Below are 11,802 nucleotides of genomic sequence, written 5' to 3' on the forward strand. Positions count from 1 at the left end.
GGCTGATATCTTTGCACTTCCTGGGTCTATCCACACAAAACATGTACAGATCTCTTTCCAGTGTTCACCGACCACCGAGGCTGGTTCAATTTCTCGTTTGATCCCCTAAGTTTGGGATAAATGTTTCTGCTGGGTCTGAACAAGGCCTTTTCAACACAGTGCTTTATGAGATTCAACACAAAAACAACGGGAGTCTGGCTATTTACACAAGCCCCCTGTTCAACCCCCTTTTTTTTTTCTCTTTTTACATCTTTAGAATATTCACAAAGCAGTTACGTTTCAAGATTTTGTCTTTTTTCTTCTCTTATTTTATCAAATATACACATTTTATTAGCTCTTTTTGATACTCAGACATAAAACATAACCAATATAGTCACTCTTTTTTCCTCAGATTGGCACAAAAAGGCATAAAAACACAGATTTCAGAAGTAAGGAAGTAAACTCAGGCCATGTAAAGATTAATTTGCAAAATGGAAATATCGTCACAATGGATATTACGTGGCCCGAGTTTACTTCCCCCCTTCTTTGACAAACAATACAATAAACACTTTTGAAACACAGAGGTAGGTCTAAAAATAATCCGCACTTCTTCAACGTGAGATCTTTTCGAAAAGTTGTAAACAGGACAGAAGCGCGGACCTATCACTCTATATACATGAAATGACACTTTGTACAGTGATTGAAATTGCACTTGAGAACGACACTAAAGCATCTGCACGATTTAAAGTGCGCGTGACAGGTTTATATATGTTTCTAAAGTCCTCAGTTCGATGGGAAAATGCCTGCGGTGATGATTAATTACAGTTTGACGCTAGTGATGTGGCAAAAAGTGTTCGATGTGGCCCTTGTTTACAGCAGTGGCTTTGAGAAATGTTTGTAAAGTAATGATGTCAAACCGGAGAAAACTAGTTAAAACAGCAACATCTTAATACGTTTGTTAAGCTTCCGGGTACTAGCCGACCAGCAAATATACAAGAAAAAAACATAAAAAACTCCATTCCATATTTCTGAAACTTAACGGAGAGTTCCTGAACCTACTTATTTCTCAGACTCATTAGCCAAAAAGGCCACACCTACCAAAAAAGTAATATTTACTAAAATCGCTACTTCCAGGGTTAGTGTAGCGGCTGCGCCGTTAGTATTTATCTCCGCTAACCCGGATGTAGCCTGCTGATTTTAGTAAGTATTACTTTTAGAGCAGTAGGTTCAATATTTTTGATTCAGTAACTCTCTGTTGAGTTTCAGAAATATTGATTGAGGTATTAAAGAGTTTTTTGTAGTTTCTCGCACATCTCAGGACCAGGAAGTAGAGCTGTGACGTCACCACTTAACAAACGTAATGGCTCCTCTTTGCTGCCATTAGCAACAGCTAGCTGCTAGAGGAGCAACAGCTAGCTGCTAAAGGGGAAAATAACTACTCTTCCACTTTCTTCTTTTGAATTAATGTTGTATTTGCTGCTAAATAAAGATACAGCGACGTTGAGGGGGGAGAACTTGTTCAACAGCCCATAAATACATAAATGCTAACCATGATGCTAACGCTAGCCTCATGCTAACCGCTAGCTTTGAGTTTTTTCACTTCTACAGGAATGAAAATGAGGCCAGAATGAGACTAAACAGCTGTGCTTCAATCGAATGGACTTGATTTGAACAAAGCTTTATTTGTGTGTGTTAAATATGCTCATAGTCTGTCAGAAAACGGCTAAAAAGTACTTGGGAAAATTGTGATTTTCCGTAACAAACGTCCTTGCCCCTCGTCTAGGCCACACCCCTTACATCTATGCTGTTCCATTACCCAAAAATGATATATTTAAGAAAAAAATGTAGAAATATTTAATCTCTTAATATTTGCAAACGTTCCAGCAAACACAGGCGCAAGAGAAAATTTGAATATTTAAACGCAAAGTGGATACAACGGGCAACTTCTGCACAAAACTACATTATCAGGCAAAGCTGCATTTCAATGTCTTTGGAACCAACATTTCTCGACAATCTTGTGCAGTAAAAAAGTTCAGAAATGCCATTGCTTTCCAAGAAATTTAGATATAATGCCAGCTGTAATCCTATTTAATATTTTTAAAGTGCATTTTGGGACAATCCATTGTATGATTTCAGTCTAACCAGTCTTATGCAGGTAGTATTCTTAGTTGTCGATACATTGGCAGATTAAACAGAAAATGAACTTCTCTGTATATTGTCCCTCTGCCCTGTATCTCACCTGACCTCAGTGTTTACCGGTGTGGAAAACCCGCCTCATTTGGAAACCTGACTCACCGGTATCAATCATTCAGGATTCTGGGCTAGACCTGGCCCTAACAAGCTCCCTGCGGATTCTCAAACAGGCTGAGCTTTGTCTTGAGGGCAAAGCTGAAAGGGTCGACCCAGACCCGAGAACACGTAGAGTTTTTTCCGAAAAGATTTGGTGCAAGTCACTAGTTTTCTCTCGGTTCGTTGCTACAGGGGAAAAAAGCTGCGCCTTGTTGGACATGTGCAAAAATACATTACTGCAATCAATTATTTTCACCCTAATGTGATAAAAGGACACTATATGTAGCTTTTTCCTTGTATCTGTGTTCTGTTTATGGCAGACAATTGTGCTTTAAATAATAATAATACAGTACAAATCAATAAATAACATAGAAGCGCCCAAAGAGGGTCCCTTAAGAGTTCAAAGGATTGTCTGCGTTCATTGATTTGTGAACAGACTACACTGCCAGTCGTCGTTGGTGTGAAGCGCTCGACTAAACAGAATGATCAATCCTTTGGCAGATGAACTGTTTACACACACAGCCTGTGTACAGAGACGTCTGGGACCCGTCGATATCGCTGCCTGTTCCAAAAGAGCGTCCCGTCCATATTAAAACAAGCATGTGAGACTGATAAACAACGCTCCACTCCAGAACCAGTAAAGCACTAAACACAAAAGTTTGCCCTGAATGATACGTGATGCTTGAGAGAGTCTTCCGCATTACCATTCTGCACCAAATTTGTGGGAGAAATGATTTGCCTTAAGAAAATCCGAGTCCCAGACGCTTTTGAGTAGTAAGTACAGTGTCACCAGGCTACTGTTTGACAAGATATTTGAATCTATAGTTTTCCATCTGCCAAAGAAAAAAGCCATGACTAAATCTCTAAAATTCTGTTCAACCAACAGTAGACTTGTTGCCAGAAATTACCTTTCTCTATTTTGCAAAGCTTCTATCCTCCGTTGCCTTGCCTCGCTGACCTTTTACTCAAAAGGGGACAGAAATCCATTCATTGAAGTGTGCGGTAAAAACGTTGTGTTGGAAATGTCCTTGGTTGGTTCAGTCTGAATTCACAAGCAAAGCAACAAAAATGTCAGTATTTGACACATTTGCTGCAAAAAAATATATTGTTTGTTAAGTATTTTATCCATCAAGTCAAATGTACATCCAGCTTGATCGCTTTATCCCTCAAAAATGTCTCTTAATAAATAGTCCAAAAATGACACAGTGTTTGAGTGGCACAGATTTTTCAGCCCCATCTTTGTTAGTCAAATGGCAGCTGTGGCTATAAAAAAAAAGAGAATGCCTTTCAGTTGATGAATAATGACCTGGTGTCGGGCTTTGAGAAGCTTGTCAAGTTTGTAAAGCGCCCTTTTTTGGTTATGATAAACTTTCGGGATCCCAAAATGTAAAAAGATTCTGAATTGCATGCCTGCAGTACCCTATTTGTCCACTCGTGGGAAAAGCTGGGTTCTCTGGTTGCAGTACCACATTTGTCCACTGGTTGGAAAAGCTGGGTTCACTGGTTGCAGTACCACATTTGTCCACTGGTTAGAAAAGCTGGGTTCACTGGTTGCAGTACCACATTTGTCCACTAGTCAGAAAAGCTAGGTTCTCTGGTTGCAGTACCACATTTGTCCACTAGTCAGAAAAGCTGGGTTCTCTGGTTGCAGTACCACATTTGTCCACTAGTCAGAAAAGCTGGGTTCACTGGTTGCAGTACCACATTTGTCCACTAGTCGGAAATGCTAGGTTCTCTGGTTGCAGTACCACATTTATCCACTAGTCGGAAAAGCTAGGTTCTCAGGTTGCAGTACCACATTTGTCCACTAGTCATAAAAGCTGGGTTCTCTGGTTGCAGTTTCCTATTTGTCCACTAGTCATAAAAGCTGGGTTATCTGGTTGCAGTACCACATTTGTCCACTAGTCATAAAAGCTGGGTTCTCTGGTTGCAGTACCACATTTGTCCACCAGTCGGAAAAGCTAGGTTCTCTGGTTGCAGTACCACATTTGTCCACTAGTCAGAAAAGCTGGGTTCTCTGGTTGCAGTACCACATTTGTCCACTAGTCATAAAAGCTAGGTTCTCTGGTTGCAGTACCACATTTGTCCACTAGTCATAAAAGCTGGGTTCACTGGTTGCAGTACCACATTTGTCCACTAGTCATAAAAGCTGGGTTCACTGGTTGCAGTACCACATTTGTCCACTAGTCAGAAAAGCTGGGTTCATTGGTTGCAGTACCATATTTGTCCACTAGTCAGAAAAGCTGGGTTCATTGGTTGCAGTACCACATTTGTCCACTAGTCATAAAAACTAGGTTCTCTGGTTGCAGTACAACATTTGTCCACTAGTCGGAAAAGCTGGGTTCACTGGTTGCAGTACCACATTTGTCCACTAGTGGGAAAAGCTGGGAACTGGTTGCAGTACCACATTTGTCCACTGGTTGGAAAAGCTGGGAACTGGTTGCAGTATCACATTTGTCCACTGGTTAGAAAAGCTGGGAACTGGTTGCAGTACCACATTTGTCCACTGGTTAGAAAATCTGGGTTCTCTGGTTGCAGTACCACATTTGTCCACCAGTCCCGTAATTATATGCACAAGAAAGCGTGAGAGCAGCAGAAAATCTCCTTGAACGTCTTCCGCATCTCCTGGCTGCGAAAGGCGTAGATGATCGGGTCAATCACCGAGTTGCACATGATCAAGATGAGATACATGTTGAAGTGGGACATAAAACATGTGCAATAGGGGTTCCTGGGGCACGTTATCATCAAGATCAGGTGGAGGAAAAACGGCGCCCAGCACACGACGAACACTCCCAGCAGGATCGTCAGCGTGATGGCGCCCTTCATGTTGGCGCGCTGCTGGATGGGCGCGTTCCCCGGCAGCGCCGCGATGCGCTTCATGTGCAGCCTCGCCAGCAGGAACATGTGCACGTAGAGCGACGCCATCAGCACCAGCATCGTGAAGAACATGGTGATGAGGCAGATTAGGACCGTGGTGCTTTCCGAGTAGATGATGAACAAGATCCCGGAGATGGTGCAGACGGACCAGATGGCGCTGATCACGAGCATGGCCCGGCGCAGCGTGACGATGTTGTGGTACCGCAGCGCGTAGAAGATCGTGATGTAGCGGTCGACGGCGATGGCGAGGAGGCTGCAGATGGAGGCCAGGAGGGAGCTGCAGATCAGCGAATCGAAGACATTGTCCATGCTCCTGATGAGCGTCACGGGGATGGTGATGGTGCCGCCGTTGATCAGCGCGATCACGATGGTCTCCGAGGCGTTGGAGACGCTGACTAGCATGTCCGCCACGGCCAGGCTGCAGATGAAGAAGTACATCGGCGAGTGGAGGTTCTTGTTTTTCACGATCGCCGCCACGACTAAGATGTTCTCCAGCAAGCTGATGATGCCCAGGGTGAGGAAAACTTCGGTGGAGATCAGGAGCTGTTCGTAGCATCCCGCAGAAGCGTCTTTTTCGTCCGACAAGTCCTTGTCCGGCGGGAAACTGTGGGCGTCGCTCGCGTTGCCGCCGTAACCGTGAGTCAACGGGTGCCGATGTGTTCCATTCATAATGCCGTGGGTAAGATTCACAAGTTTAAAATAGACACATCATGGTTAATTGAGTCTTTTTTGGATAGCATGTTCATTTCGTTCTGTTTTTTTCTTTCTCCAGACCCTACGTTAGAGACTGGACTGGTCTGGATTCGTACTGGCTTGGGGCGCTCTTTGCAGGTAGTTGTGGGAATCAAACAGTAACAGAAACAGCTTTCACTGGCTGTTTTTGGTGAGGGACCCAGATCAAAACACTGTTAAGGGCTGCAAAAAGGAGATTTTGCACATCTCCTCAAAGTTGTCCACTCAGCTGCCTAAAAATTACGGTTCAAAGCATTTCTTTGAAAACTTTCAGTTTTTGCCTTAGCCATAGCTATAAATGAGTTGCCAGAGAAGTGCTCGGTGCTCACAAAGTCTATATTGCACACAAGGAGCTCTTTCAATAATCCAGTCACGCTCCTCGCTATGTCAATTGCAAAGTCATGCAGTAATTGCCACTCATTTCGAAAAGCACATCCGAGGTCAGTGATGAGTGTAGTAGTGGTCGCAGCGCCGTAGCTCACATGAATAAAATTGTCTCAAATTAGCGGCAGAGTCAATCAGTAGAGAGGGTTCAATAGACAATGGTTTTCGATGGTCCTTATGCGCGGGATGGCACTTCTACTGGAGAGGCTTTAGTTTCAGTTCATTCACATTCCATGTTTGTATGTCAGTCTACGACAAACCTGAGGTGATTACGCAGTCTTTGTTAGTTCATCATCTTTGCGATTTCAAAGTTACATGCAGTTTAGGTGAACTGCAAGTGTTCTTCGGATGAGTTCGATATAGCTTTTTCTTTTACATGTGCAGGATTTTACACGCTGAACCCTTGAGTCCACATCCAAAGGAGTCTCTTCATAAAGTATTCTCAAGATGGATGAACTTATATTTTCTTTGAGCAATGCAATCCAGTGTTGTCCTTGATCTTTCGATTTAAAAAGTAGCAACAAATTGTAGACTTCGACGGATGTTTTTCGAAGCTTCCGATACTTGCTCCTCTGACAAATCTGTTTCACAAGTTATCCGTGATGCTTTCCTTTCTTGGGAAAAGATACTCGTAACAAATCCTTGCATAAATTTCAATAGTTCCAGCAAAAGTTAGAAGCTCTCCAGGTGCTGTTTTACGAATGTGTTTTAGAGAAAGATTTGTCCACTTGCACTGACCAATTTCTCAGTCCAGTCTTCAAAATGATGAGGGAAATTGTTGTGAAAATCAGCAGCAGCAGGAGTTGCAGTAATCCAGGCAGTGACAGTGTAAGCCCAAGCGCAGGTCGTTGGATTTGGAAAGGGCTACATGGCGGTGGCTTCTGGTCTCGCCTCTGTCTGTTTAGAGAGCGCACTCTGTAGTGAGACCAGCGCTGAGGGCTGGCTCTGATATCAGGGAGAAAGTGAGAGGAGGAGGAGGAGGAGGAGAGAGAACGAGAGGGCAGGGGTGTGTGTGTGAGGAGGTGGAGTCTGATTCACACAGAAAATGAATGGGAGACCGTGGGAAAGAGATGCTGCTAAAATTAGCGTCCCTCTCTCGGAATGAGCAGGAGACGGAATTTGTGAGCCATGAGGGAGATCCAAAAGTACAAATGTTGAACTTGATTTTATAGAGCAGGGGAAGGCAAGTTTTCTTGGTGGAGGAACGATTTTCTTTATTTTCAAAAGGCCGAGGGCTAGTTGTACATCATAAATGACTTAAGTGGGTGTTCGGCTAAGAAATATAAAGGAATTGACTGTATGTTCCTCTTGCCCTCCACTTTTTCTCCCATTTTCTCAGTTTGGCTTTACCCAAACCTTATAGCTTCTGGAGCTTACAGCCTATAGGCAAGGCCAGCCTCATTTAAAAAAGCTAAGACCTACAAAACTGATTAGAACGTTTTTGTCGCGTTGCCACTAGTTTTTTCTTTGCATTTTTGTCACTTATTTGTTTGCGTTTTACTCCTCATTTTCATTACTGTATCAACACTTGGTTCCGGTGGGGGTTTAGAGATTAACAGGCCTTTGATCTCTGATTTCTGTAATAATATTTCTCAAAATCATCTAGAGCAGGGGTTCCCAAACTGTGGTACGACATTTTGAAGGAAAGAGTCTTATAATTCAGACGTGGATGTGCTAGTTCTGGACCTAAATGTGTCCGATCCAGAAGCGAACCTCAAGAGCCGCTTAGGACCCGAGTGTAGAACTCTGTGGAGGCCGAGAGCGAGGCTGAGTCAGCCCTTTGACGTGAACAGCGCCAGTGTTTGATCAAGTAGCAATTTCTGTAATATCGGTCATAAAGAGAGAGGAGCCTGTGCGCCGTCAGACTGATGGTGACTTCGATTTACAACAGGAGTTTTCCTCTCATTCTGATGCGAGGAAGGAGAAACGTCTGTGGTCATCGCCTCCTCTGCCACTAAACCCGTGGCTTTGTATCTGACACACACACTTAAATTAACGTGCAAAGCTGGTAATATCCTGCGGGGAAAAAAAATTGACTGTGGAAAACCTGCTTGAGTTCACTGTGATGATGTTTTATTGGTTTATTTGCTAGGGACAGTGCAAGTTAATGAACAAGCCATACCGGATTGCAACTTTGGGCCAATTTCCATCCGTCGTCCCCCATGTGCACTCTCAAACACACTCTCATTCATCCTGGCCTATTGTACATGTTTTTAGTAGTCGGAGAAACCAGAGTACCCAGAGGAAACCTACGCAGACACGAGGAGAACAGACAAACTCCACACAGAAAGGCCCCATCCATGGTGGGAATCGAACCCGGACCTTCTAGCTATGAAGCACAAGCACTAACCGCTGTACTAGCGTGCCGCCCTGGAGGAAATAAATACAATATTACATGTGATATTCACAGTGTTTTCAGTTGCGTTAAAGTAGGGGGTACATGACTCATCACCCAAAGCTTCAGGGGGTACCCGGCTTCAAAAAGTTTGGGAACCACTGATCTAGAGGGTCAGAGCTTTTAGTGGAGGGCCGGATTTGGCCCCCTGGCCTGACGTTGCCTACCCCTGATAGACGGTGTGTATCCTTTAGAAAGAGTGAAGCCCCTCTTCTCAATACAAGCATCAGGACTTCAAGGTGTTATTTGTACAACCATCTCTGCAGCACTCTACCATAAAGGCCTGAGAGGTGGAGTGCTGCGTCACTCTGTAAGTTTCTCTCAAGGCTGGAGCTCTATCACAAAGACCATCGGGTTCTTGGTGAGGCCTGTTCTCTCCCGATTGCTCAGTTTGGATGGACGTCCAGCTTTAGGAAGAGTCCTGGTGGTTCTGAACTTCTTTCATGTACGAATGGCCGCTTGAATTTTTGCGTCCCCTTCCCCAGATCTGTGCCTCGATACAAACCTGTTTCGGAATTCTACAGACACTTCAGAGCTTAGTCTCTGCTCTGACCTGCTCTGTCAGCTGTGGGACTTAATAGAGATCGGTGTGTCTTTCCAAACCAAGTCCAATCCATTTAATTTACCACAGGTGGACTCTGGTCAAGTCGTAGAAACATCTCAAGGACAAACACCAGGAAAAGGAGCTCAGGTTTGAGTGTCAGAGCTAAGGGTGTGATTATATATATGCAAAATTTCACAGTTTTTTTTTAAAAGCATTTGCAAAACATTTTAACCTCTTAACCCCCACCTTAACCAAGTGCATTTTCTCCAGTTACCTACAAAACTCATTTAAACAAATCTTTTTCCTTCTGCTTTTGTCGCATTGTCGTCACTTTTTTGACATTTTGTTCCGAGATGTTTCTTACACAATTCAGTACATTTTGTCTTTTTTTCAGGTTGTTTTATTTGCCAATGGGTGCGAAAATTGCATTGATGCTTGATATTTGTTTTTTGTAGTGTGATTGAGTGAGTGGTTGATGGTGGTCAGGGGTGCAGATCGGCAGCCTCGCTTCCGTCAGTCTACCCCAGGGCAGATGTGGTCGTACACTATCACCACTGAGTCTGAAATGGATGGAGTGATGCGTGGTAGAAATCTTTGACGTCGTTCCTGAACAGAAAGCCACAGTTAAGACAAAGGCGCCTGTATACAAACTCCCCCACTCTGTTTACTTCACTTCTTTGAGTCATCGGTTATTGCTTCTGTCTGTCCCTGGGGCTCGTGCTACACACCGCACAGAGCTGCTCTCTCAAACCACGGCCAATAAACAAGCTTCCTCTTCCATTATTTACTTATCGAGTGTTATACCCACACAGTAGTCGAGAGTATCCTTCACGATCATTTCTTTATCCGTCTCCTGGGAGTTCTGCTGCTACTGTAGCCTCGGCAATAACGTGCAGAGTGAAGGCAGGACGCAGGCCAAAGCATTTTCGTTAATTAACAGGAAAATAAAAGCCATTGCTGAAGCGCGTGTAATGTCCCTGCTGCTATAAGAGCCGTCTCCTGGGATCGAGGCGTAACGTGATGTGAATGCTGGAGTAATCAATGGTTAATCAATAGCTGCTTCCACCACAAAGTCTTGCTAATAGGCGGGAGTAACTTTTTTCTTTCTCAGGCCGTTTAGTTGGGACCTTTAGTTTCAGCCCCATTCGGTCCCAGGACACCAAAACTATTTTTTTCTCCCATCCAAACCTCAGACAGATTGTTTTTTGTCTACAGTATACTGTGTCGTAGCAGTCCTGGCATGAAGAGGGATTTGGCAGAGATGTTTGTGTCTGTGTGTTTGTGCTTTGAAATATCAGACCATTTATTAGCGAACGTCTCAAAAAAAATGCAATTTGCAATGTCAAATTACCCTCACAAACTGCATCACTGTGACATGATGATGTGAAATTGCAATCTCAATTGTAAATAGAAAACTTCTCTTATTCATCAGCATCAATCTATGACCAAGCTGGCCTCTGTGTCTCAAATGGACCACCTGCGAGATCAGGAAACAGGTTCCATAGCAACGCTTCATAGACGGGGGCGTGGCCTAACCGAGGGGGAAGAAAGCCTTTCATGGAGTTGTTTACAAGCGCGAGTTTCCCGGTTATTATGTTTTGTCTTTTGCCGTATTAAAACAGTTTCCCGATTATAAAAAAAAACAGAAAATAGCAGTTTCCCGGTTTCGAGAAACACAGATTTTCTGGCTGTGATTTTCCGACAGTAACCAGGATAAAACAGCATGTTTACGCTATTTTCCGGTTTTAACCCCTTAACTCCCACCAAAAACCGAGCACATTTTCTCCAGCTTTACCCCAATCCAAAAGCTTCTGGAAAAAAGGTGTGAAAATAGCAACAAAGCTGAGACGAAAACAAGGATGAAAATGTGAAAAAAGTGAGAAAAAATGGACGAAAAAGTGACAAAAAAAGGAACAAAAAAATTACAAAAAAATGACAAAAATGGACAAAAAATTGAGAAAAAAGTGAGAAAAAATTTACAAAAAATTTAGAAAATATGGTCGAAAAAGTGATACGAATTTGACAAAAAAAAGCGATAATTTGACAAAAAAGTGACGAAAAAGTGAGAAAAAATGGACGAAAAAGTGACAAAAAAAGTGACAAAAAATGTACAAAAAAATTACAAAAATTGACGAAAAATTGACAAAAAAGTGAGAACATTTTTACAAAAGATTTAGAAAATATGGTCGAAAAAGTGATACGAATTTGACCAAAAAATGCGAAAAATTTTACGAAAAAGTGACAAAAAAGTCACGAAAATTTGACAAAAATGAGATGCCTGCCCAACAAAAAAAGTGATGAAAAAAATCTGATGATGTGAGGAAAAAGATCAATTTAGCTTTCAAATGAGGTGTTGCACTGGCCTACAGGATTTGGGTAACGCTGAACTGGAGAAAATGCTCTCGGTTCAGGTGGGAGTTAAGAGATTAAAGGAACAGGTCACCATTTTTCCATAGTGAGATATTCTTACCTGAGTTTAGACGAGTTGATACGTACCTGTCTGTTCTTTGTGCCCGTGGACGAGCTTGGCCACTTCCAACTTCACTCCGTTTGGAGCTATAGGAATACATTGGGAGAGGCCAAATGCTAACAACATCTTTGG

The 11,802-nt window shown here is 43.1% G+C and overlaps 1 protein-coding gene across 1 annotated transcript; it reads right to left on the reverse strand.

Moving 5' to 3' along the window:
- Positions 1 to 4,793: 4,793 nt before the first annotated feature.
- Positions 4,794 to 5,865, reverse strand: LOC306978130 (melanocortin receptor 4-like). The gene has a single exon (XM_079576619.1). The coding sequence runs from the start codon at positions 5,812 to 5,814 to the stop codon at positions 4,834 to 4,836; it is 981 nt and encodes a 326-aa protein (XP_079432745.1). The 5' UTR covers positions 5,815 to 5,865; the 3' UTR covers positions 4,794 to 4,833.
- Between the last annotated feature and the right edge of the window lie 5,937 nt (positions 5,866 to 11,802).

Source organism: Gobius niger (assembly GCF_951799975.1).
Source record: "Gobius niger genome assembly, chromosome: 18".
Lineage (NCBI taxonomy): Eukaryota > Metazoa > Chordata > Actinopteri > Gobiiformes > Gobiidae > Gobius > Gobius niger.